At 41.2% G+C, this 23,760-nt stretch overlaps 1 protein-coding gene and 1 long non-coding RNA gene across 3 annotated transcripts; both read left to right on the forward strand.

Annotated features, from left to right (window-relative positions):
- The first annotated feature begins 998 nt into the window (after positions 1-998).
- LOC117868293 lies at positions 999-3,595 on the forward strand. Its single transcript, XR_004643604.1, has 3 exons — positions 999-1,027; positions 1,241-1,444; positions 3,414-3,595. It is a non-coding gene; the product is annotated as an uncharacterized LOC117868293 (long non-coding RNA).
- A 3,962-nt stretch (positions 3,596-7,557) lies between these two features.
- On the forward strand, positions 7,558-14,180 carry GPR85 (G protein-coupled receptor 85). 2 transcript variants are annotated; one of them, XM_034769128.1, is made up of 2 exons: positions 7,558-8,014; positions 9,665-14,180. In XM_034769128.1, the coding sequence occupies exon 2, from the start codon at positions 9,845-9,847 to the stop codon at positions 10,955-10,957; it is 1,113 nt and encodes a 370-aa protein (XP_034625019.1). In that variant the 5' UTR covers positions 7,558-8,014; positions 9,665-9,844; the 3' UTR covers positions 10,958-14,180. The 2 variants fall into 2 exon arrangements, with proteins under 2 accessions (XP_034625019.1, XP_034625011.1); XM_034769120.1 differs by lacking the exon at positions 7,558-8,014 and adding an exon at positions 8,021-8,120.
- Positions 14,181-23,760: the final 9,580 nt, after the last annotated feature.

Genomic DNA, 23,760 nt, shown 5'->3' on the forward strand with positions numbered 1-23,760 from the left:
GCCAGAACAGAGTGGTGTCCTCCTACTCCTGCTTTGCATTCCCTCTGCAGAAGGTAGTTGGCAATCGGGTTTGTAGTGTTCTTAACATACTGAAAACATCAGACAAACTGCCAGGGAACTCAGTTTTATCTAACACCTAGATCTGAACCACTGGCACCAGTGAGAGTCATGGTTTCTAACATGAAGTTTACACCTCCAAGCCTTTGCCATGGGTGGAGCCTGAAAGCCCTACTAATGCGGTGGGTGACATTCTTCTCCTGGTCAATCGCCTTCTCTGGATACAGAAAATACTATTGCTAAATAGTCCTCCCCAGCAACCTACAGTCCCTTCCCTTCCTTTTCTGCTGATATCCTAAACTCTCCTATTCCCTGCCACCCCTAACCAGAGTTGTGTGGAAGGCAGTAGAACTAGGATATATTCCTCCTTGTAGTGGTGATGATGATGTATGTGGGCGCGTAAGAAGCCAAGGACCACAGCAATCCTTTGGAGCACGGAGGACTCCCTAATTCCCCACAGTGAGTAAATTGCTCAAAAGGAGATGGGGCCAGGCCCCCACCCAACCCTCTCCCCCACCACCTGCCAAGCCTATTCACCAGGAGAAACACTCAGCCCCCACTCTGTACACACTAGGAAGCTCCAGGGTAGGTTGAAGTGTAACATCTCCTCTGTGTGTGGTGTAGCTATGTGCTGCCCCAGACACAGGACTGTTTAGCCTCCAGTGTTTAAACAAAGCTCTTTTTTCACAGTTAACTAGTGTCCTCTAGACCTATAGTGGTGTCAGGCATTTCTCCGCTGGAAGTCAGCCTGTCCGTGTCTCACAACTATTTCTAGGTTCCTTTTTTAAAACCTGTTTTTGTTTCAGATTTGTCACCCCCCTCCCTACTCACTGTGTTCCACTGGCATCTGGGCTGGTAACAAATGAAGCACCACCGAATGCTGGTGACTGGCACCCTGAAAAGCCATGACACTGAAGAGTGTACCAGTGTACTGATGGGTGCTTCCAGCTTTGACTTCACATTTAGCAAGGTAAGCCCAATAGTCTCTGAGTAAGCATTTAATTGAAAACTCAATGTTACATGTGGCCTAGACAAAAAGGCTGTCAAACATAATCGCCAAGAAGGGGTGAGGTGGGCAAACGGAACACAAAACAACCAATTGCACTGTTCAAAAATGAAAATCTACTGGCTTTTTGTTGACTATCTGTTTCTACTGCTAATAATTTATGCCTTTAAACCACAGGGACATATCCTCAGCTGAGGATAAACTAGCGCAGCTCTGTTGAAATCAACGGTGCTATTACATTGATTGACACCGGCTGGCATAGTATGTAAGTGAAAGAAGATGGGGCAAAATCCTGCCTCAGACTCACTCATTCCTGTGCTGTGGAAAGACCAAAGCACAGCAGCCCCACTGTGGGGGTGAGAAGAAATGGAATGTGGACAGGTCAGTGGAGATGTGTGGGCATGGCCAGTGTGCCTGACAGGGTTTGTCTGTGCTGCATTGTAAACCCTGGGCTATGGGACCTGGGCTTGCAGACTCTGTGTTGTCAAGCCTGTGTTTGAGCTCCCATACTGCATGGTAAACCTGGGTTTACAATTGCTGGACCCAGGTCTCACAGCCGCATTCACATGTCCATACTGCACAATGCAGACTGTCTGACTCAGTCTGTGGCTTGAGCTGCATCCACACTACAAAATGATAGGGCTTGGACCTGAGTCTCAGCAGACTTGGGCTCTGACCCATTTCCCAGCAGGGTTATAGGACCTGGGTGCTTACAGACTCAAGTCAGAATGATGGAAGCAGCCAGGGGTTGGGCTCAAACCTGAATCAGAGTCAGGATAAGTGTGCAGTGTAGACATACCCTGAGCCATGCATCAGTCCTGTGGGAGTGATGTCACTGGCTTCAGTCACTACCACCTAGTATCTGCAATGTAACCATGGGGAAGCTCCAAGCACAGTCTCGTGCCCCCTTCCAACCACCATTTCTTCACATCACCTATGAGACAGACGTTGGGCAAGTGTCATGACTGTCACCCATGGGGATCTGGTAATGAACTCAGACCAAGTTCTTTCATCTGTATCTATTCAGGTAATGGTACTGCATCCATGATGGTATACACACATTCCTGTATGACACGGAGAACAAAGCTAACCAGTGAATCAAGTAGATTTATAGCACTCGAAAGCCATGTTGTAATGAAGCTTATACTAAAATATGTATCAGTAATTGGATTAATTAAATTTTAGAAGAAAACAAATGGAATAAATGAGTCAATCCTCCTATAAAGCTATTTTTAGTATTCATATGTGTGTTTCAGTGCCTCTCGGTTACTGAGTATGATACTGTGAAGAGTTTGTAGGGCTGGGGCAATTTTATTTTTCTAGGGGGAGGAGGAAATGGTGGGTGGAGGTTTTGCTGAGCCTCCTATTCCTCCCACTCCATCTTTAATTACCAATGCCTTAAATAGACTTTCTGACTGAGGGGATAGAGGCAGCATGAATGCTGCTCTGAAGTTGGCCAACAGGGTTCACTCAAGGATGATGTGAGGGTCTTCCTTCTTCCCAGGAGAGAGGTAGGGCCTTCGTACCAACCAACATCCCTACTAGGTTGGGCGCTCAGGACCTCAGTGTCGATCCTACTGCAGAGCAAGCTGGGAATTTTCGATCTGAAGGATTTGCCAACAGAAAATGCAAAAATTTTCCTTGGAAAAATTTCAGCTTTGCTGAAAAATGTCAGTTGGACGTTGGGAAACATCAAAATGATGGCTCCACAGCTTGGGGCTTGGAAGGCTCTTGTCAATTTCACTGGTGTAATATTTTTAACTTAATCTTCTAACAATTTAATGAGGTAGGCTCCAAAAGCCATATTCAGGCATCTGCTTGATCTTAAAAAGTACAGCGCACTCAACAACTCACATTGCGGTTGTGTTTCTGACATTTTGTCCTGATTTCGGATTTTTTTTGTTTTAAATGTGACATTTTTATGGGAGGGAACTTTCCAGTTTCCAACTAGCTCTAGCCTACTATTTTGCAGCATGTTGAGCCATCACTATGCATTGACCATGTTAATTAAAGATAAAGGTTGGAATAAGATTTGCAAAAATGGGAGCCTACGGTTAGGCTCCCACATCCATGTTTAAATATATAGGCATCTCCCTCAAAAGTGCTGAGCACCCAACAGCTTCCATTGAGCTTAATATGAACTGTTGAGTGCTCAGTACTTTTGAATCAGGCAGGTGCCTGAATATGGATGTGGGAGCCTACCTCAGTGAATTATTAGCAAACTAAATACAAATATTATATCATTTTAAAAACCTTTACACACCTAAGTGGTCAGGAATCCAAAATGGCCACTACTACGGAAATGTTGCAAAATTTGGCTTTTTGTAAGTGTTATTATTATTCACTTCAGGCCAGATCCTCAGCTGGTACCAATGTCCGTTGCTTTTCTGACTTCAGTGGAGTTACGCTAATGTGAAGATCTGGATGGCTGTATCTTTTAAAGACATGAATTTTGAATTATCACTCCAATGTGGCTTTGAAACCATTAGCAATTTAGTAACTTTTCAATAAATTACATGTGAGTTACAGACATTGAGGGCTGTTGAATTTTAAAATGTCTATGTTGTATACAAACCTAGACACAAGAAAATAAATACTTTGTTGAAAATAACAAGCCTCGTACTATGTGTGATACTCTGACCTTTCTGCATATATGCATAACTAAGAGTATGCTGTAAGTTAAAATCAGGGCTTACTCTGTATGAACAGGAAGTCAGTACAATGAGTTTTCCCTTAAATGTTTATCTCTGTAAAAAATGAAATGGGACTCAATGAAAAAAAAAGTTGCAAATGCAGTCTTGAAACATTTTAAAGAACCTCATTAAATGTTCTTGAGGATTTGATATGCATATCATGCAATTGCAATAAACATGTATATAAATTTCCCTAATGGACATGCATATAAAGAAAGTAAATGATTCTATAGGTAAGAATAACTTATGCTCCTGAAGTGGAGTACAGTAAGAGATTTTTAGAAAATAGCACAGGATCCAGTTGTGTGTTGCATGTAAAATGTTTGCAGCAAAACAGTATCTCTTTCTGAAGCTTCTACTTCAGATATGTGTGAGACGTGTGCCTGGAGAGAGACGCTCTCTTTGAAGTATGTCAGACTGCAGCAGAGCTTTGTCTAGGCGTTTCAGCTTAGCTTACAATAATACACAAAGGCTGAAAACAGAGATTTGATACCACTGTTTAAAAAGTGTCCTTGTATTTCAGCAATCTCTTCCTTGCACATTAGGGGCCACCTCACTGTCTGACCATTTGGGCCCTGTCATTTGTATTTGGATAAGATCATCACTGTGTCCCTCATGCTCCAAAACAGGTCTTTGATTGTAAAGACAATGCACATACACACCGACACCACAGGTGTTTTCCTTACACACCTCATGCATTCACCTTGATATACATCTTCCCTGCCTTCTGCTGCTTGCATAGTTTTAGGACAGAACTGGTAAATTTTATTACACACAAGCAAAAAGTATGGCAAATACAGTATAGTACAAGCAGTGTGGGATGTATGGGGCAGATGGAGTGAAATTCATCCCTGTAGCAAGGGACAGCACGAGGCCATGGCACTGCTAAGAGCTTACAAATACCGATCAAATACAATAGGGGTGAAATTGTGCAGAAGGGCCATGCATGTCTATGTATCACAGTAGGCCTGATTAAATATTATTTCAAAGTTTTAAACTGGGGCTTGAGTGGTACACCAAACTTATTTTGGCCTTCTGCACAAAGATAAAATTTCTCTTGGAAGAATTCCTTGAGTGGTTTGAAAAGGATATACTTTTGATAACAGCCTATCACAGTCACATAACCAGTAGATACACCTTATGCTGGCCCTCTGCACTGAGCTGGGTTTCACCCTTGCAAAGCATCTGTGCTATTCTGCAGAAACCCCACAAAATTGCTCTACAAACTGCATTATGGAGAATAAACAGACATTGCAAACATCCAATTTTCAGGCAGATTAGCCAACATCTCAGTAATCCATATAAGCAAGAGAATGGTGGAATGAATATTCTGCTGTTTGTGTATTGATAATTTATAGCCATTAAACTGAAATCCTGATCCCTCTGAAGTCACTCACAGGGAGTTTTGCTATTGATTTCAGTAGGGTCAGGATTTTACTCCCATGTTTTGATCCTTTGGCTCCACCTGTCATCTTTAGCAGGGTCTGTCTTCAGGCCCTGATTCTGTCTCAGTTTCCCCTTCTTCCCATTTAATCAGACTTCACATTGCAGATGTTTTTTCCCCAATAACTCTCCTCTTTTCAAAAATCTGGGTTATTAACATAAATCTCAAAACAACGTATCTTCCACTCTCAGTGGTTTGAGCATTGGCCTGCTAAACCCAGGGTTGTCAGTTCAACCCTTCGGGGGCCAGTTAGGGATATGAGGCAAAAATTGGTTGGATGATTTAATTGGGGATTGGTCCTGCTTTGAGCAGGGGGTTGGACTAGATGACCTCTTGAGGTCCCTTCTAACCCTGATATTCTATGATTCACCCTTCCTAACTGGCTCATACCTTTGATCCTGGATTCTTAGTTCGGTCCCTGCTGAGGCTTTCCTCCTAGCTGGTTCCTGCTCCTTGCAGACTTCTCTCCCAGGCCTTCCACCTAAGAGCTCTGGAGAGTTACTCAGCCTTGGCCTCCTCCCTAGCCCTTTCCTGATTTTCTTCCCACTCTTTAATCGACCACTCACTCCCAGATCTGCTCTTCTTAGAGTCTTCCCAGGACTACACTTATCTGCCAGCAAGCCAGGTTTCTAGTCACATGAGCCTGGTACTTTGGTCCCTCTACTGAGGAAGCAGCCTAACCCCTTAAAAGAGTCAGCTCACCATGTGACAAAACATATTCCTCCAAGCATTGGTGTTTGGGTTCTGAAGTTACACATGTACAATAAGTAGTGTTAATTTGCATTAGACCATCTTTTTTTATATATTTTCTTACTGTGTGAACACATTAACAAATTGTGTTCTATGAATAAATCCTACCCGTGCGCATATTATAACAATTATATTCAACAATGAGTTATACATCAGCCGACCTGCTTCCTAATCAGAATGTTGAAGATACAGCTGATATGCTATCAAAAGTACATCATTTTCAAGCTATTCAGGGAATTCTTCCAGTGTATTTGATCAGTCTATTTAATTTGCCAGATCATAGGAGGCATTTATTTGTCTTTAACGTTTTTTTAACTATAAGTATAAGAAAAAAGTATTGTTTAACAAAAAGAAAAAAATGTATTTGGATACTGAAAATTAGCTAAGGTGACTATGGAGTAACAATTGTACACCTTGAAGTGATGTAACTTTAATAACCTTGTTAATCACCCACAAAGTCAATTATTGAAGGTTAAAATTAACTCCCGGTGTGCAGTGGACACACATGGTCTATGCATAAATTGAGTATCAAAGCCCTCAAAATGGGACTGAAATTGTACGTAAGCTTTGTGTGAGCTCTCTGCACAAAGTTGAATTTAATACACTTTAAGGGGAGTTTTTTTGTTTTGTTTTTGCTTTAAATAACCGCACTTTTCAGTCGCTGCAGTCCCTTTGGGCCAGATTGTACTCCCACTGAAGTTAATGGATTTTGCCATTGAATTCAAGGTCACTTTAAAAGTGAAACAAATCCCAAACAATTCTGATAGCAGATTAACAAAAAGGCCCGTAATCTTCTAATGATGTCCAGATAACTGTATTCTGAAAGGCCTGAGCTACAAATAATGACTTCAACCCTACAAATCCACCCTAGAAAGAGTTCCCTTTGACTTGAATAGAAGTTCATCATGTGGAAGACTTGCAGGATCAAAATTTCCCCACAACAATGAGCTGTTCCATAACAGTCTTGAAATAAACTAAATTATTTTTGGTAGTTGTCTTTTTTCCTATCCTTCTCTCAGATAATCTTGTATAAAATTAAATATGCCAGAGGGCAAAGGGACATGCTCTATGAGGTTTAATCCAAAATCCTCATGTTTTTCTAGTTTTAAATACTGTGATTGATATCCAACAAGTAGAGTGAATTATACACTACACAGGGAGAATGGGAATAACGTATTGCAATAGCCTTTGGTCAGCAATGCCATCTCATAGCACTTGCATTTCATTCCAGCAATTCCCAGCCGGAACATCATCAGAATCTCACCATATGCGGAGTCTTATAGCTCCATCCTCAGTTTCATTATTTCCATAGGCACTGACACACACACACTGCTGTTTGGATACTCTCGGGACATGTTACTGCACTTCCTAGGCATTTGGGGGGCGGGGAGAGGGGAGATGGTAGCCCGTCCCCTTACCGTGAACCATGTTATTGTCACCGTAAGGGGCCTGGGCAGTTCTGCAAGTTTTCATTGGAATCCTCAAAACTTGCTTCATAACAAATAGACCTACAGTGAGCGGGGGGGGTGGGGGGGGGGAGGGCCGAGAGGGGATGTGGGTTTCCCAATCACCCCTCTGCAAAACACTCCCCATCCCTTCCAGCGATTGCCCTTGGCTTGGGGCCCCTTTCTTGCTCTACTACTGCTAAAGAGCGAAGCAACTGGGTAACGGGTGAGAGGAGACCTGGGCTTCATCCCCAGCAGCAGCAAACTACAGACCTCTGCCTGCTAAGGAGCTGCAACGTACCAGCCAGCAGGAAAGAGAGGCTCTTTCCCTGGCCCCGATCGTGGGGAGGGAGCAGTTCAAAGGCATGAACGAGGAGCTGGGCAGCCTAATCCCCCGCCCCCCGCTGGCTGGCCCCGGCTCTCCACTAACTCCGGCTCGGCAGCCGCCCAGTGCAAGGGCAACGTGCAGCTGCCCTGAGCTCACCCAGGCGGCGGCGGCTGCCGCGGCTGCGTTACTGGGAGAGACTGTGCCGCTGCGACAGGGGAGGACGAGGCTGGGAGCTGAAGGAGGCTCCGTGAGCATGCGCCGCCAGAGCCACTGACTATGTTCTCAGTCCAGGTACCAAGGCAAAAAAAAAAAAAAAAAAAAAAAGGCAAAAAAAAACCCCACTAGCAATTTATAGCCAGCAGACGCTGTAGTGTGTGTGGCTCTCCAGCACCAACAGGTAGGAGGAGAGGGGCTGGGGGGGAGTGTTGGGGGCACAGTGCTGGTGCAGCTGCAGGTTTTGGGGGAGGGGGAGAGATCTGCCTCCCCAAGGGTGTTTTTTTTTTTTTTAAACTAAACTGCATAATGGAAGTGCCTACAGACAATGCATCTTCAGCTGGGCTCCGTCTGAGCTCCCCAGAGCTGGGCAGGCTTGGCAGGCTCAGGGCAAATGGGGCTGCAAAGCACCAGCAGCACCCAAGGCGCCCTTGCAACCCAGAAGCAAGTCTCTCCCAGCATCGCTGTGGATGTGTGTGCATGTATATCAAGCTGTGTGTAGAGCAGAGGGGATAAGGAGGGGAAAACGGGGAGGGGGGGATTTCATGGTTTTAAAACGTTGCCATGATCTGATCAGCCTCTGTTTACACAGCAGTAATCAGGCGCTTTGTGGATGGTAAGAATGGAAGAATTCTAGTGGAATTCAGTGTGAATCTCCTTTGTACACCCGAGGTGGCATAGGAAGCACTTCATGTGAATAACGGAGGAGCTTGATCATACTTGCAGTGGCTCTTGTCCCTGGGCTTTGGAAAAGCAGCAGGCAATTTTTGATTGTATTTTATTTTTTCTTTTGCATGAAATGTATTCAGTTGCAATTCACCCGGAGAATTAGTGTGAATCGTGGAGTCCTAATTGACTAAAAGAAGATCTGTTCATTATACGTTTATTTAAGCACAGCCAAAGACAACCCTTTCAATGGAAGGGAATTATTTCTTGGGTGTGTTTCCTTTCTCTCCCTCCCCCCTTCAGTGTTTACGTTTACCAGGGTTTAATAATAATGTTGGGGCTTTAAAGATAATGTTGGGGCTTTAAAGATTTGTAATAATAAAAGGGGGGAGGCAGAAGAAAGGGGGGAAACCTTTAAAGCACAGTGCTGTTTTCTGTCTAACATCTGTGTTTATTTCAAAGCCTAAATGACAAAATCAGGGTTTACTGGGGGAAAATAATGAATACCATTTTCTTTTACAATGTGCATGAGCTAACACTGTGATTAATGTGCTTTGGTGACTTGGGTTAAAAAACATAAATTCTGCAGGGTTTCTTTGGGTATGATCCATATCAACACAGCAGCTGCCTCTAAAACATTGACAAATATGTAGAAGTAAAGTAAATGTAGGTAATGTCCAAATATAAGTGGTCTTTTAGGATTTCTTTTAAGATACCAGTGATTATTTCCTAGAGTTCTGAACTGGGGATCATTTTATTCATAAAGCCTTTGAGGCATGACCTATGAAATTGTATATTCTACTAAATATAAGGTGTATACCAAATATGATATGTTTGGTCAGTTCAGGGCTGTAAACAAGCCAAATCTATGAAATTCCAAATAAGCCAAAATGCTATACAATAAGTGTGCAAGTCAGATAAAAAACGCCTCATGGTATATAAAAACAAATAGTACACAAATTTACAACTTCATTTGGGTCCCCATAAATTAACATCTTTGTTAGCACTTTCTAACATCATTACTTGTTAACTTAAGAACTGATAGCTCAATTTTTTTTTCAGATATTTTGATGGCATGACAAGTCAGAAAGAAGAAAAGAGGATGTACTGTATGACTAGACACAAGATCTGTTCTGTTTGTGGATTACATTTGCAGTAAGATGTATGGATCTATTTTTTCCTTGTTCTTATATATAGATCATAAGACTTGACTGTGGCAATATCCATATCATCCATCCATCTATGGCGAACTACAGCCATGCAGCTGACAACATTTTACAAAATCTCTCTCCTTTAACAGCCTTTCTGAAACTGACTTCACTTGGTTTCATAATAGGAGTCAGTGTGGTGGGTAACCTTCTGATCTCCATTTTGCTAGTCAAAGATAAGACCTTGCATAGAGCTCCTTACTACTTCCTGTTGGATCTTTGCTGCTCAGACATCCTCAGATCTGCTATTTGTTTCCCGTTTGTTTTCACCTCTGTAAAAAATGGCTCTACTTGGACGTATGGGACTCTTACTTGCAAAGTGATTGCCTTTTTGGGGGTTTTATCCTGCTTCCACACTGCTTTCATGCTGTTCTGCATAAGTGTCACCAGGTACTTAGCTATTGCCCACCACCGGTTTTATACAAAAAGGCTGACCTTCTGGACTTGTTTGGCAGTTATCTGTATGGTGTGGACCCTTTCTGTAGCTATGGCTTTCCCCCCAGTTTTAGACGTGGGCACCTACTCATTCATTAGGGAGGAAGACCAATGCACCTTTCAGCATCGTTCTTTCAGGGCCAATGATTCTTTGGGATTTATGCTTCTTCTTGCCCTTATACTCCTAGCCACACAGCTTGTCTACCTCAAGCTGATATTTTTCGTTCATGATCGCAGGAAAATGAAGCCAGTCCAGTTCGTTGCCGCGGTGAGCCAGAACTGGACTTTTCATGGCCCTGGAGCCAGTGGTCAAGCAGCAGCTAATTGGCTGGCTGGATTTGGAAGGGGTCCCACGCCACCAACCTTGTTGGGAATCAGGCAAAATGCAAATACCACCAGCAGGAGAAGGCTACTGGTCTTAGATGAGTTCAAAATGGAAAAGCGAATCAGCAGAATGTTTTACATTATGACATTCCTCTTTCTGACCTTGTGGGGTCCCTATTTGGTAGCCTGTTACTGGAGAGTTTTTGCAAGAGGGCCTGTCGTACCAGGGGGATTTCTAACAGCCGCTGTCTGGATGAGTTTTGCCCAGGCTGGAATCAATCCTTTTGTCTGCATTTTCTCCAACAGGGAGCTGAGGCGCTGTTTCAGTACAACCCTTCTTTACTGCAGAAAATCCAGGTTACCAAGGGAACCTTACTGTGTTATATGAGGGAGCATCTGTAAATCTTTAGCCTTGTAAAACACTACCCTTTCTCTGCTAAGCAATTGTGGCCTGTAGCCATGTCTTGAGAAGAAAATCAAGAATGGGAAGTCAGCAGCTGTAAGGATTTGGGCAACATTCTGCAGTCTTTGCAATAGCTCACCTATAATCCTATCTGAAACCCAAATGTGTTCCTGCTGACCACGGGTGAAGGTTTGTAATTAAGAACAAAGGACTGAACCACTGCCCTGAATTCCTTTATGTGGTTGAAATCTAGATAAGGATTGCAGATGCAAAGTATCAGTGCTAAATGCTGTGAATATCACTACATAAAATAAGACCATCAAAACGATTAGCATTGGACATCTTAATAAGTTAAGTTGACATGAGGTTAATGTGTGGATAAAACTAATTTTAGACATCTGAAGACGTTTAAAACATTTCATACAATTATTGTTTTGCAAAGACTGAAAATTGGGGACTCGTAAGTACCGAAACTAATTAAAGATGTGCCATGCATTATTGGATTATCACACTGATAAATCTGTTTGCCTTGTGAGTGAGTTTTGGGGAGCATTCCAAAGCAGTATTTTTGTTCAAATTAGACTTTACTCTTTTTTTCCAAATATATTACTCTTTCTAAATACCATTTCCTTAACAGTGAAATTACTAGCAGTCAACTGTATTCTGTGGTTTTTGCTGATTTGGTATAAAGTTTATTGGACTCTTATTTATATTTTTGAAAAAGCTAGATATCAGTCTGTTAGGCAACGTTAGCCTAGGTAATACCCAGTCATAATGGAATGGTCATAATTATACAGAATAAACACATGTTGCCTTAAAGGGTTATCTAGTATCTTCCATTTTGTTTAGCAATGAAGCAAATAAGCAAGGAAAATTGAATCAGTAACTCTGGTCAGTCATTTGGGAGTGCATGAAAGATCACATAATCCTCTCTTTCCTTTTTACTGCTATGGTTCCCAAAATCGGTATGCACATCACTGGGATGATATGATATTTTTTCTAGGTGTGCTGCCCATTCTAGTTTGCTCTGAGAAACACTGGCAGTTGATGTATGTTTATATTTTAAGACAGCTGTCATAGGGAGACCGCAGCCTTGGTATGATATCTTGCACAATTTGTGAAGCATTTATTCTACTGAAGGCACAGTCTTGTTTATACTTTCTGCACATTTTGGTGTATTGGTTGTTTTAAATTATTTAAGTTTTAACTTGTGGAAGCATATAATATGATTTCTAGTATTTTAGAAATACATTAGAGTCTGTGAGTCTTTCCTTCTTTAAGGTACAGATGTGTGGATTTCAATATAAAGTTGCATTTGCCAAAATTTACCTGTGTAGCCTGTTAATTTTCTTGGAATAAAATTTTACATTTTTTCCAGTTTTATACAGTTAACCTTTTTTATTTTGTCTAGTGAGCTAGCATGAGATTTGAGAATGTAGCCATTATGGATTATTATTCTTTGCAGTCATTGTATTCCCAAACTGTAAATGCATGAATGATGGGGACCACAGGATTGATAAATGATATTATCTACAATAGCACTGTTGTGTAGTTTATCATAATTACCCCTCTATCTATTCTAAGATGTCAGTTATATTTAAAGGTACAACACAGTATTAGACATAAACTTCACAGTTTAATTTTGGTAAGTGTATATATTTGAAGCACAACATCATGAGTCTGTCAGACATAAAGAATGTTGGTTTTCTTAAGGTTTGAAAGAAAAGACTAGTGGTTTTAATTAAATATTGGTGTACTCAGTCATTGTAGTTTTATGACCAGCCGGTTAATCCAAATATAACAAACAGCAGTCAGTAACTGAAATGCTTAAGTTTGTATGATAACATTATACAGTGTGTATGCAGCAATTCAGAGAGTTGTGTCTATATATGATCAGACAACTTGATCACAGATTTTTAGTGAGCAATCTGTTTATTTGACCTCACTTACACTTTATACCAAGGTTGATTGGTTGAGAGGCATAGTTTAATATACAGATTTGAAACAGAAAAATCACTACACTAATGATTCGTCATTGGTACAGGAATATTGCAGATCATAATTTGAAATGGGACCAAGAAACTTCTAGCAAAAAGGCTTTTTTATTACACTGAAAAGGGCTTTGAAATTAATATAGCTAAAAAAAATTGTCTAAGATAGCAAAATGGAATAAAAAGTAAATTATATGTTGAGAAAAATTCTGGAAGCTGTCCCACTTAAGTTTACTAAGCAGTTGATTGGCAATAACTTCAGTCTGATTTCTATAAAATAGTAACCTTTACAAGGAAAATTGATATTACATATTGTAATAAAGATGTACATATACATAAAGCTGTAAATAAAGTTATAGTAGTAGATATAATAGGTTCTGACGATTAGCCAGATAGTTTTCAGGTAAGATACTTTCAAAAACTGCAGATTCAGGCCTGGGCGTGGCTGCTAAGAAAGTCAATTGGTATTTGCCCATTAATGTAATTTGGTAGCAGAAGCAGACTCCAAAATTTTTATAACGCTCTGATTCTGGAATACTAAGAAGGCTGTATTTACTGTGCAGCGGGGAAAAAAACTATTTAAAATTATTTCCCTGGAAATTTTGCAGACAGTAAATGATGTAAATTAAAATAATAAACAACGAACAAGTCTGAAAGCAATTTTTTTTGCTAAATATTCTTCTTTTTGACATTAATATGCTTCGTTATACAGTCTGATACAATTCTTTGGACTTTAGCTAAACATACACAGTTGCGTTATTACTTGACAAGAAGCCAGAACTATTTTCAAAATTACATTAGTAAGAGGTCCTATGTCAGAGCTACTTCCTTTTATTCTGTCCCATTATAAAAGAACAAGAGGACATTCAGTGAAATTAAAAGGCAACACATTAAGTTATGTTTTATGCAAGATATAATTGCTCTGTGGAACTCATTGGCACATGATGTTATTGAGGCAAACATCTTAAATACGATTTCTATGAGGATTATATGCTTACATGAATTAAAATAACATGTGCAGTTATTGTAACTCTTGTCATTTTGATCCGGGTTAATGTATCAACCTCATGCTTCAGGGTATAAATTGATGGGGCTAAGAAGATTCTCTCCATGTTACTGCACAGTTGCCTGGGTTCAGTGTGGGGGATTTTTGCTTTCCTCTGAAATTCAGGGTTTAGGCCACTGCCAGAGCCATGATAGTAGACTAGAAGAGTTACTGGTCTCTTCTGGTATAACAATTAATATCGTCCTACTGTACATCTGCATTTACCTTTTATTCTCACACATTTAACTTAAAGTTAGCCATTTGCATTTTAATCTTACTGACAAAGTAGCGGAGGAAATCAGCAGGAACAGGCTCCTTCAATCAAAGTGTCTCCAGCCCCACTCCCTTCCTCCCCTGTAATTGACCCTGTGAGCCCTTGGCAGCCTCCCTATCCACCCCATTTCCAGCCAGGATGTTTCATTTCCATAGTCTCTCTCTGCTCCCGTTCCTGTGCTCTTTGGGAGCATCCCACCGAGTCCTCCACCCTGCTGCCTACCCCCTCCAAATAGTGGATTCACTTGCTGCAGCAACAGGCCCCAGCCGTCTGGATTCCCTTTCTGAAGAAGAAAATAGCAGGCAGTAGGTCCCCTGCAGCTATTGCTAGTAGCTTTCAGAGCTGTCATTTCCCATTTCCTGGCTAACAGGATCTGGTCTCTGTGCCATGGGGCTTCAGCCAAGAAGTAGGTGAAACAGAAAGGAAAAGGTTAAAATAAAAGTAACTTTTTTCCCCAAAATAAAGGAGACCATAATTATTGTTCTACTGCCCAGGAGACATCTGATTTTGTGAAGTCTTTGTTTAAAAACACGTTAAGTGGATAAAAACATCCAGCTAGCAAATGAAAGCAACATTTTGTACAACTACAAAATATTCTTATAAAACATCTTTCAATCAATCTTTAGACCTGGAGGGCATAGGAAACCCTTTGAAGTGTGTTATGTTTGTTCACTTGCATTGTCTTTGCTCTGCCTTTTATGCATAAGAACATTTACTTTTATTAATGCAAGTCCACTGCTGGAGCAGCATGTTATTACTGATGAGTAAAGAAGCTAGTCCGATGACTTTTGCAGAGGTGAATTAGAATGTGTACTTTGACTAGAAAATTTGTTTTTTATAAATGACTAAAAGTTTTGGGTTATCAAGCCATTACATAGTTATACAATTTTACATACCACGTAGTGAACTTCCTTCTAATTTATATTCATTGAGCACTATTTAAGTGCATGTTACAGCACTCCTCTAATTGACTTTTCAGAGGAAGAGGGAGGATGTTCATCCTAAGATATTGTTCTCCATGAGTACAAGTCAGTATAAAATCCTTTCCTACTAATTATTGAAGTGACTTTCAGTGAGAAGAGTTCAGTGTGCTCAATTTGATGAGTAAGGGTCATAAATTGCCCTCCACTGATGGGATGATATGGCACTGTGCAATCCCAATCCCAAATCAAATACACCTCCACCCTGATATAACGCTGTCCTCAGTAGCCAAAAAATCTTACCGCGTTATGTCGACCTTGCTTTGATCCGCCGGAGCGCGCAGCCCCGCCCCCCCCCCCGGAGTGCTGCTTTATTGCATTATATTCGAATTCGTGTTATATCGGGTCGCGTTATATCAGGGTAGAGGTGTAGCTTGTATAATAGACAATGATTTTCCTAGAATGACCTGGCAGTACCTCTGTGCTTTATATGCAAAGAAAGGGAGCTTCTGGGCCACAGAGAGTCTTTGGCTAGCTAACATAGAGAAAGCATGTGTGTATGTTAGAGATTTAGCTAAATGGTATCAGTATGTAAAAAGATGTTCACCAAAGAAGTGATGCAGTAAAGAACGTGGATCTTTCTTTATTGTCTAAACAGGAAAGCATGGTCTTATAGTAAAAACAATATTTAACCTTTTGAAATTAAATATATGTGGTTATCCATGTAATGCATACAATTGAAATACACCTATTAACAGAAATAATAATGATCAAGATTTTCAAAAGTCACTAGTGGTTTTGGGTGCCTGACATGAGACACCTTCAATGCGCCTTGTTTTTAGAGGGAGGGTTGGAGGGGAGGGTCTGAATCTACTGAAGTCAAAACCTGTACAAATATTAGGCAACCTTCTGTCTCAAGAGATTGTGCCTAAGTATCCCCAAATGAAGTGAGTAAACTTCTGTTCCACCTTTGTTAGGAGGCCACTTTTGTTAAGCAACCAAATCTTGTTGATCCCTTCACTGGTTGCTTAAAACAGATTTCACTTTAATGTGATATCTAAAAATCCTGAGTGTGAAATAATATACTTGACTTTCTACTGTTGTGTCACCATTTTGTTGCATTGTTATATTTAAAATCTAAGTCAGACAGCAAAGCTAATGACTGAAGAAGGAGTGAACCATTGATAGTATAAAAACACATCCTTCATGCAATCTCATCTCCCCACTCCCTCTCTCATTTTAATTGAATGTCAGAGTTACACATTTAAGATCAGTTCATACATTCTGTATTCAAGCAAAAATCCTATTGAAGTTATAACAGTTTTACTTCAGTGAGGAATGCAGGTTTAGGCTTTGAAAATATATTAAAAATAGTCGGAAATGCATAATGCACAAGCTCAGGTTCTCATTGCAATGAAAAATATGTTAACTCAGTCAGATTACATGTTCTGTATATTAAAGCATGCATTTAAAAGCCTAGCAATCCCAACTACCACATACCAGCATGTATGTGCTGTATGGGAATGTAATGTTGTTATGAGAATCATATGTATTTTCTGACTCTTTATTTTAACCTTGCAAATTCAGGGCTTGCTAGTGTGAATAGTCAAAGAGGATTGTTCACAATAAAAAGCACTACATTAGTGAGTGTTAGCAGGTCAGTCCCTTAAAATGGACACCGATTGAGGCTGCCCTGGCACATGTGTGCAAGAGGGGGAATAGGGCAAGGAAGATTTCACCTACACCCTCATCCCTTGTGCAATGGCCAGCCACAATCCCAATCCTTGTGTTCCCCTGATGAAATTCATTCCTGTGCAGAAGGCCAGCACAAGGCCTGTGCCCCAACATAAACCCTGTTTTGAGGGATTTACGAGGAGCATAAATCTGGATATGGGCGAATGCTAATCTCTCCACAAAGCAACATCAGCTCACCCCCCCACCCCTCCACCCACCACCACACACACACACACACACACACACACACACACACACACACACTTTCTTTTAGAAGGGGAAAATTATCTCAGCCAGTGACAATATATTCTGCTGTCTGTTGAAAAGTTGAAGAGTGGATGTTTTGTGTGCTCTTGTATCCTTGAAAGTGCTGGAGAGGACTGCCATCTTCACCGCCCAGCCCAGCCCAGCCCAGCACCACCTGAGCAGCAACTATATTTGTATTTGCTTTTACATCTTTTGCGTGTGTGTGAGAGAGGGAGATGGTTTGCCGTTTTGTTTTATAAAGAGTAAAAATATGTATATCTATGGCACTAACTCTCGGGGTATGTGGTGGTGTTGCATTTGCACATTTCTGTAAACTTCTGCTCTCTTACATACACACAAACCCTACTTCTGAGACAATGGTATTGTGCCTTTCCTTACCTCACAGGCCATTCCCTGTGAGGGCTCCTCAGCTTTGGGAGCACTCTGGTATGAGAGCATAAAGATCAGAAATACATACTTAGCTGCTGGGTTATGTTTTATGGTAATTACTGGGTGGGGCACCCAGAGTAGTCTGTTTGGTTCACTGTAATTTAATAATCAGTCAAAGGACACCTAGAGCTCCTTTTGATGGAATGAGTATATACATGAAAAGAAAACACCAAAAAGAAAAAAATTCCATAGGTTTTCAAATTACGCACTCTGATATAACTGCAGCACTATGGCCATAACATAACGACCAAGCTAATAAAACAAAGTTTCACTGAGACGTAATTGCTTGCAACTTTTGTTTCCAATTCTGTACTTGCTACTCAGTACAGAATGCAAGATCTTTGTTATTTCAAAATAAATAAAATTGTTCAGGCTTTCCAATCAACTAGTCCTCAGTGAGGGCCAGCCACAGAAGGACTTTAAAAGTTCAGCCATTTCTTAATTTATTTTTGTGCAAAGACAGTTTGTTGATTTGTAGTGTGTGTGTGTGTGTGCGCGCGCGCGCGCACGCACAAACAGCTAAATGGACTTAGCTCAAACTTTCCAAAATAATTCAATTTATCTGAGACCAAGCATGGAAGGTGTGAGTCCAAAAGGAGGACATATTATGAGCAAGTAAAAACAGTTGTAATGAAAGGTGAGGGGCAAGCTTACCTATAGCTTGTTAATGTCTAATCTGTAAGTGATATTTTCAGGCTCTATTGTGAGCCCTCCTGCTCCCCTAACTGGATGCCTAAGTGGGTGTAAGGGCTACTTGCATTGCCAGAGGCTATGAGTGGGGTGCAGGGAATGGCACCATCTAGCTGTTCTTCCCCGTCCTGCACAGGTGTGTGGGGAATGGCTGATCACAAGGGGAAGCAGAAATTACACTCTGCTTCCTGCTTTGTTTCTTGCTAAGCCATGCCATCTGAGGCCTTATTCCACAAGCACTGTTAGGTCACAAAGCAGTTTTTTCAAATAGAATTTTTGAAGTTTTCATAGAAAAATGTTTCTGAGTCAGCAATTATCTCTGGGATTTCAGTAAATTGTTTCTTTTTTTGCTAAGAAAAATGAAAAGTGTGATTAAATAAAATGGGTGAAGTTTGTCCCTTTCTGCACCTCAGCGTAGAGAACTTCCTGGGGGTTGAAAGATGGAATCCATCCTCACCCTCCCTAGCCTGCCACATTGCAATCGCTCTTGTAGTCCAGCTCATAGGCACACATCACACCTCTGCATAAGTGGGATCTAGTGACCCTTCCCAACAGCCCAATGTTATTTAGGGGTGAGGTGAAACCAAGATACCAAGACCTCACTGCCCAGCTGTTCCTTCCCCCACGAGCATGTCATAGGGTGTAAATGGCAATGTGATCTTTACTTAGTTCTTTCGTGCTTGGGTGAATTTCACCTATTTTGAATGTCTCATGTTAAAAGCTCTCACCACATAAGTCATCTCCACTCATAATAATAAGTTAATTTGTCAGGAAGCAGAGAGCATCACAAAGGAGTAGCTGGCCCATAATGAGTCACGGAACTGAAAGACTAACTGATAAACACAATCATGGTCAGGCAAGGCAGTGTGGTCCAGAATTGATAAAATTCTTTAGGCAGCAATTAAATACATGCTGATACAATAATTATTATTAAGACATTTCATTTAAAGGTTCAAAAGCTTGAAGAAATTGATTTCCCCTTTTGACATTTCCTTTACACTAATATCTTCCCTCCATGCGAGATCGGTTTGGCTAACAGGGACACTTTGAATGATATTGACATCTCTTAAACCATGCCATCTAAGGACAAATACTAACTGCTAAATAATTTATTACTTTAAAGCTCAGAAGAGACAATTACTTCCAAGTCAAACTAACTACAATGGAAACAAACCTCCTGTTCTAAAATAACACATGCAATGCATTAAACATTGGCACTGGCACTCTGGGTGTTGTCAGAGTTAGCAAGTATAGAATTATACGGAGTCCAGACAACTGACAGAAGAAGTGAATCAAGCTAAACCAAATTAAGGCCACTTCAGTTCTGAACGAGAGTGACCACCCAGGAGTTTAGTGCAGTTGAACTGATCGACTTTAAATTCACACTTTTACTTAATTCAGATTAATTTTCTCAAGTGTCTCCAGGAAGGCAAGCCTAGAGTGTCTAGAAACAGGCTATTACTATGGGATGTTACTATTTTTTAACAGACTATAATGAAGTATAATTGATATAGGTGCAGCATCACTGCTTTTTTACACAGTTGTGTTAAAAAGTCATTTGATATGACCTCATTGAAATTATTGGCAAAACTCTCATTGATTTCAAAGGAACCAAGATTTCACCTGTAAAACATGACTTTCAAAAATGCTGAGTGTTGGCTACAGCTATAGTTGTGGGTGCCCAACACATCTGTTAATTGTGTTTATATGGCCCAATACAGCCTTCCTGGAATTCTGTCAGTCTTATCTCTATCTGTCTAAGATTTATACTCTGCCTGAGTTCCTATCATTATGATTAATTTGTAGAACCATCGAGCTTAGGGGATCTCTGCCTCAAAAAGTTTACACTCTAATAAGACACAAGACAATACATTGATACAGACAGATACACAGGAGGGTACAAGGAAACAGTGAGATAATATGGGTCAGCATGATAGGCAGTGGTCTCAGCACACCAGCAGCCTGGCATTGTCAAGTTTTTTTGTAGGCCTCATGGCAAAGGAGAGTTTTAAATTGGGTGGATAATAAGACTCCTCCCAGGCACAAGGGGCAACATGGGAGAAAGCACAAAGGTTCTTGTTTGAAAATTTAACCAGTAGGCGATGGAGGCTGGTATCATGGGCCAACCAGAGGCAGGACTCAACATCTCAATACTGAATGAGTGGTGATAGATAGAATAGGGATGCGCTGTGAAGATCCTTGAAAGTGAAGACAAGCAGCTGAAGTTGGATGCAATAGAGAAGGGGGAGCCAGTAGTAGAATGAGGGGAGCGGAGCTGATGGGTGATGCTGAAAGGGACCAGGTGATGGTTGGAGAGATTAGAGAAAGAGAGAGTAGTGCTTGGTGAAGACCAAGCCAAGTGGTTTTATGGTGAGTGGGTGAGTTGCCCCAGAGCTGCAGGTTGAATGAAGAGGTGAGGGAGATGAAAGGTGAAGAGGAAGATGCAGCTAACAGTTCAGACGGGTTATCAACATGGAAGTTGAAATCACATGGGGTGAGTGGGGGAGATTATGAGAAGAGAAAGAGAGAGCCAGGAGTCAAAGTCAGAGAGGAAGGCTGATGGGGAGGAGTTGGGTGGATGGTAGATTACAGCAATATGGATGGGCTGAGGAGAAAAGAATGTTTTTCAAAAGAGGAGAAAGAGTGGGAAGGAGGACGACGAAGGCTTGGAACCATCAGGAATGGGAGAGAAGAAGCCCACACCTCTACCATGGACTGGGAAGTGTGAGAGAAGGAGAGGCATCTGCCAAAGCAGTCTTGGACAAAGAAATCAAGGTCTCTATGGGAGCCAGGAGATATAGGGAGAGAGAGATGAAGAGGTTGTGGCTGACTGAAATATTTTTAGATGGGAGTGAGTGTTCCAGAGACAGCAGGAGAAGTAGAGGAAGGAAGGTGGGGGATGGGTGTGACATTAGGAATTGTGGACCTAGTGATACTGGTGGGCACAGGTGGAGGGAGTGGATGGAGGGAGGGTCAGGGAGGAGGAGGAGAATGCAGATGTAGGATCAGGATTGGGGCTGGCAAGAGCAGCAAGGAGAGGGACAGAGGAATTGGAAAAGATGGCAGGAATTGTAGAGAGGTGAGGATGGGGATGGGGAAATGGAGCCAATGGGAGGAGGAGGAGGAGGAGAACAGATACTGTGGTGCAGACAAAGGGTATGGTGAGAGCCATTGGGGAAGGGCAGGTGGCCAAGATTAAAAAAAAAATCATCCAAGTTTGAAAAATTCTCAGGGGGTGGGAGGCAGGGAAAGACACTGGGACAGGAGTAGCTTCCCAGTGCTTGTAGCAGCACCTCTTCTCAGGCAGCTAGAGTGTGTTGCCTCAGGAAGGGGGAAGAAGGTGGCCAGGAGGCTCCACTGGGAGAATCTGGGTGGGTGGGAGACTTCTGGACAGGAGCGGCTCGACAGTACTTGAAGCTGCTCCCCCTGCTAGTTCTATATTTGACGTCAGGAGTTTTGGGGATTCAAGGAAGACAGGATTGGACCCATTATTTACTTTCTCTTTTTTCATTTATTACAGCAGGGAATGATATTTCTGTTCTTGCTTTTTGATGTGGTCTGAACACTAGTCTACCGACAAACTACATGTTCTCAGATAGGTGTTCCTATATATTTAGAAGGAGTTGGGCCTGTAATTTTGATACATTTCAAAGTGAATGATAGCTTTTCAGGACAGTGAAAGTGCTATGCATTTTTGGTGCAGTTTGAAAACACCTCAGCGTTATATTATCATTATTTCGTATAACAGCAGCAGTATGGTCCAGTGAACTGATCATTAGGATGGAAGCCATCAACTCCTGGGTTCCAATTGCAGCTTTGCTACTGACCTAATTTCCAGTGTAACCTTGGACACGTCACTTAGACTATTTTTGCAGCTGTCCACTAATTTTAGGCACCTCAGCTTTTGGGTTCCCAACATGAATCACGCAGGACCCAATTCCCAGGAAAGCTGAGCACCCGTAATTCCTTGTTAAGTTAATGGGATCTGCAAGTGTTCATCATTAGGGCTGGTTAAAAGTCTCCTGTTGAAATTATTTTCCAAACTGTCTGCTTTCCATGAAAGAAATCAGCTTTTCAAAACCTTTCAGATTTGTTTTTTTGGACTAAAAGTCAAAATTTTCTATGAAGAAAACCCGATTTTCCTACCAGCTCTGCTCACCACCTCTGAAAAATCAGGCCCTGGGTGCTTCAATTTGGGCATCCAAAAAATGAGTGGACCCTTCTAAAAAATGTTGGTTTTAGCCTTTTTTTGTATCTCAGTTTGCCCAATCTGTAAAATTGGGATAATAAAACTTATTTTACATGGGTGATGTGAGAATTCATTAGCCAATGTTTGTAAAACTCTGAAAATAAGAAGTAATGGGGTTTGTCAGTAAAATATGACAGCAACCTCATTAAGGTTGTCAAAGAACTGAAATTAATGTATTGCTTACTCATCTGTCCTATCATTGTTGAACAACAGTTGAATTCCTGATCTCTGGGATAATATAAGCTTTTGCTGTTAGAAAAAACTGATATATTTGCATAACAAAAGCTCTTGGAGCAAAAGTGCATTTTTAAAAGGACAGGCAAAAAGCACTTCTGAGAGCTAAAGACAGAATTGATCCATGGTGAAATGCCCAAATATAAAAATATCTCTCATGGAAAAATAAAAAATTATACTTCAGTGGCACCACAGATTTTCAGCACATTTAATGAAGTCTTTTTCTAGCCTGAAGAAAGGTGGCAGCAGTTGAAGTGGCTGAAATAGAGACACTGCCTCCATCAAAAAGAGCTGTTTCTGGCTGAATAAATAATCTGCATGATTTAAAATATTAAAAGCCTTTTTCAGGTTTCCAGATATGCTTGCAAAAATGCAAGCTGGCAGTTACACATAGTTTAGGCAGAGTCATCTGGACAATGCCATATCTGGAAAATTGTTGTAAATAAAAGCAAGTATCAATACCTGATTTTTTAAAAAAATTATAAATATTCCTTTAGCCAGGCAGCTATGCTCTCAGACATTTAGTATTTTAATATTTGAAGCAAGATCATCACAGTGTTCTATTAAGAGCCAGACCTGCAAAAAATGTAGATTTTTATAGATAATGGGCCAAATGCAATTACTCAGTTTTGAGTCTTCCTTTACTCAGGCTTCTCTCTGAGATCCTCATCTCAGTAAGGTCTGAGTGAAATCTGAATGGAGGCTGAACAATCATTCTCCCTTTGTGCATGTACCTGAAATCTTCTGGGCACGCAGAGCAGTGAATCATCGGACTCTGCAGCAACATCCCCTTCTGCCCTGAGGGCAGAATCCTCTTCAGGTCAGGGGTGGGAAGGAGGGCCAGTAGCAGAGACCAGCAATGAGAACTCTGACTAGAAAGTAATGCAGTCCTAAACTGTATTAGCTTTCCTGCAGCCCTGCATGTGATGAAAGCCCTCATCAGGGGTGGGGGGAA

This window comes from Trachemys scripta, chromosome 1 (assembly GCF_013100865.1).
Source record: "Trachemys scripta elegans isolate TJP31775 chromosome 1, CAS_Tse_1.0, whole genome shotgun sequence".
Taxonomy (NCBI): Eukaryota; Metazoa; Chordata; order Testudines; family Emydidae; genus Trachemys; species Trachemys scripta.

What these genes read in the sequence shown, in the direction of transcription:
- GPR85 (XM_034769128.1), top strand. Translation starts at nt 9,845, where the DNA reads ATGGCGAACTACAGCCATGCAGCTGACAACATTTTACAAAATCTCTCT.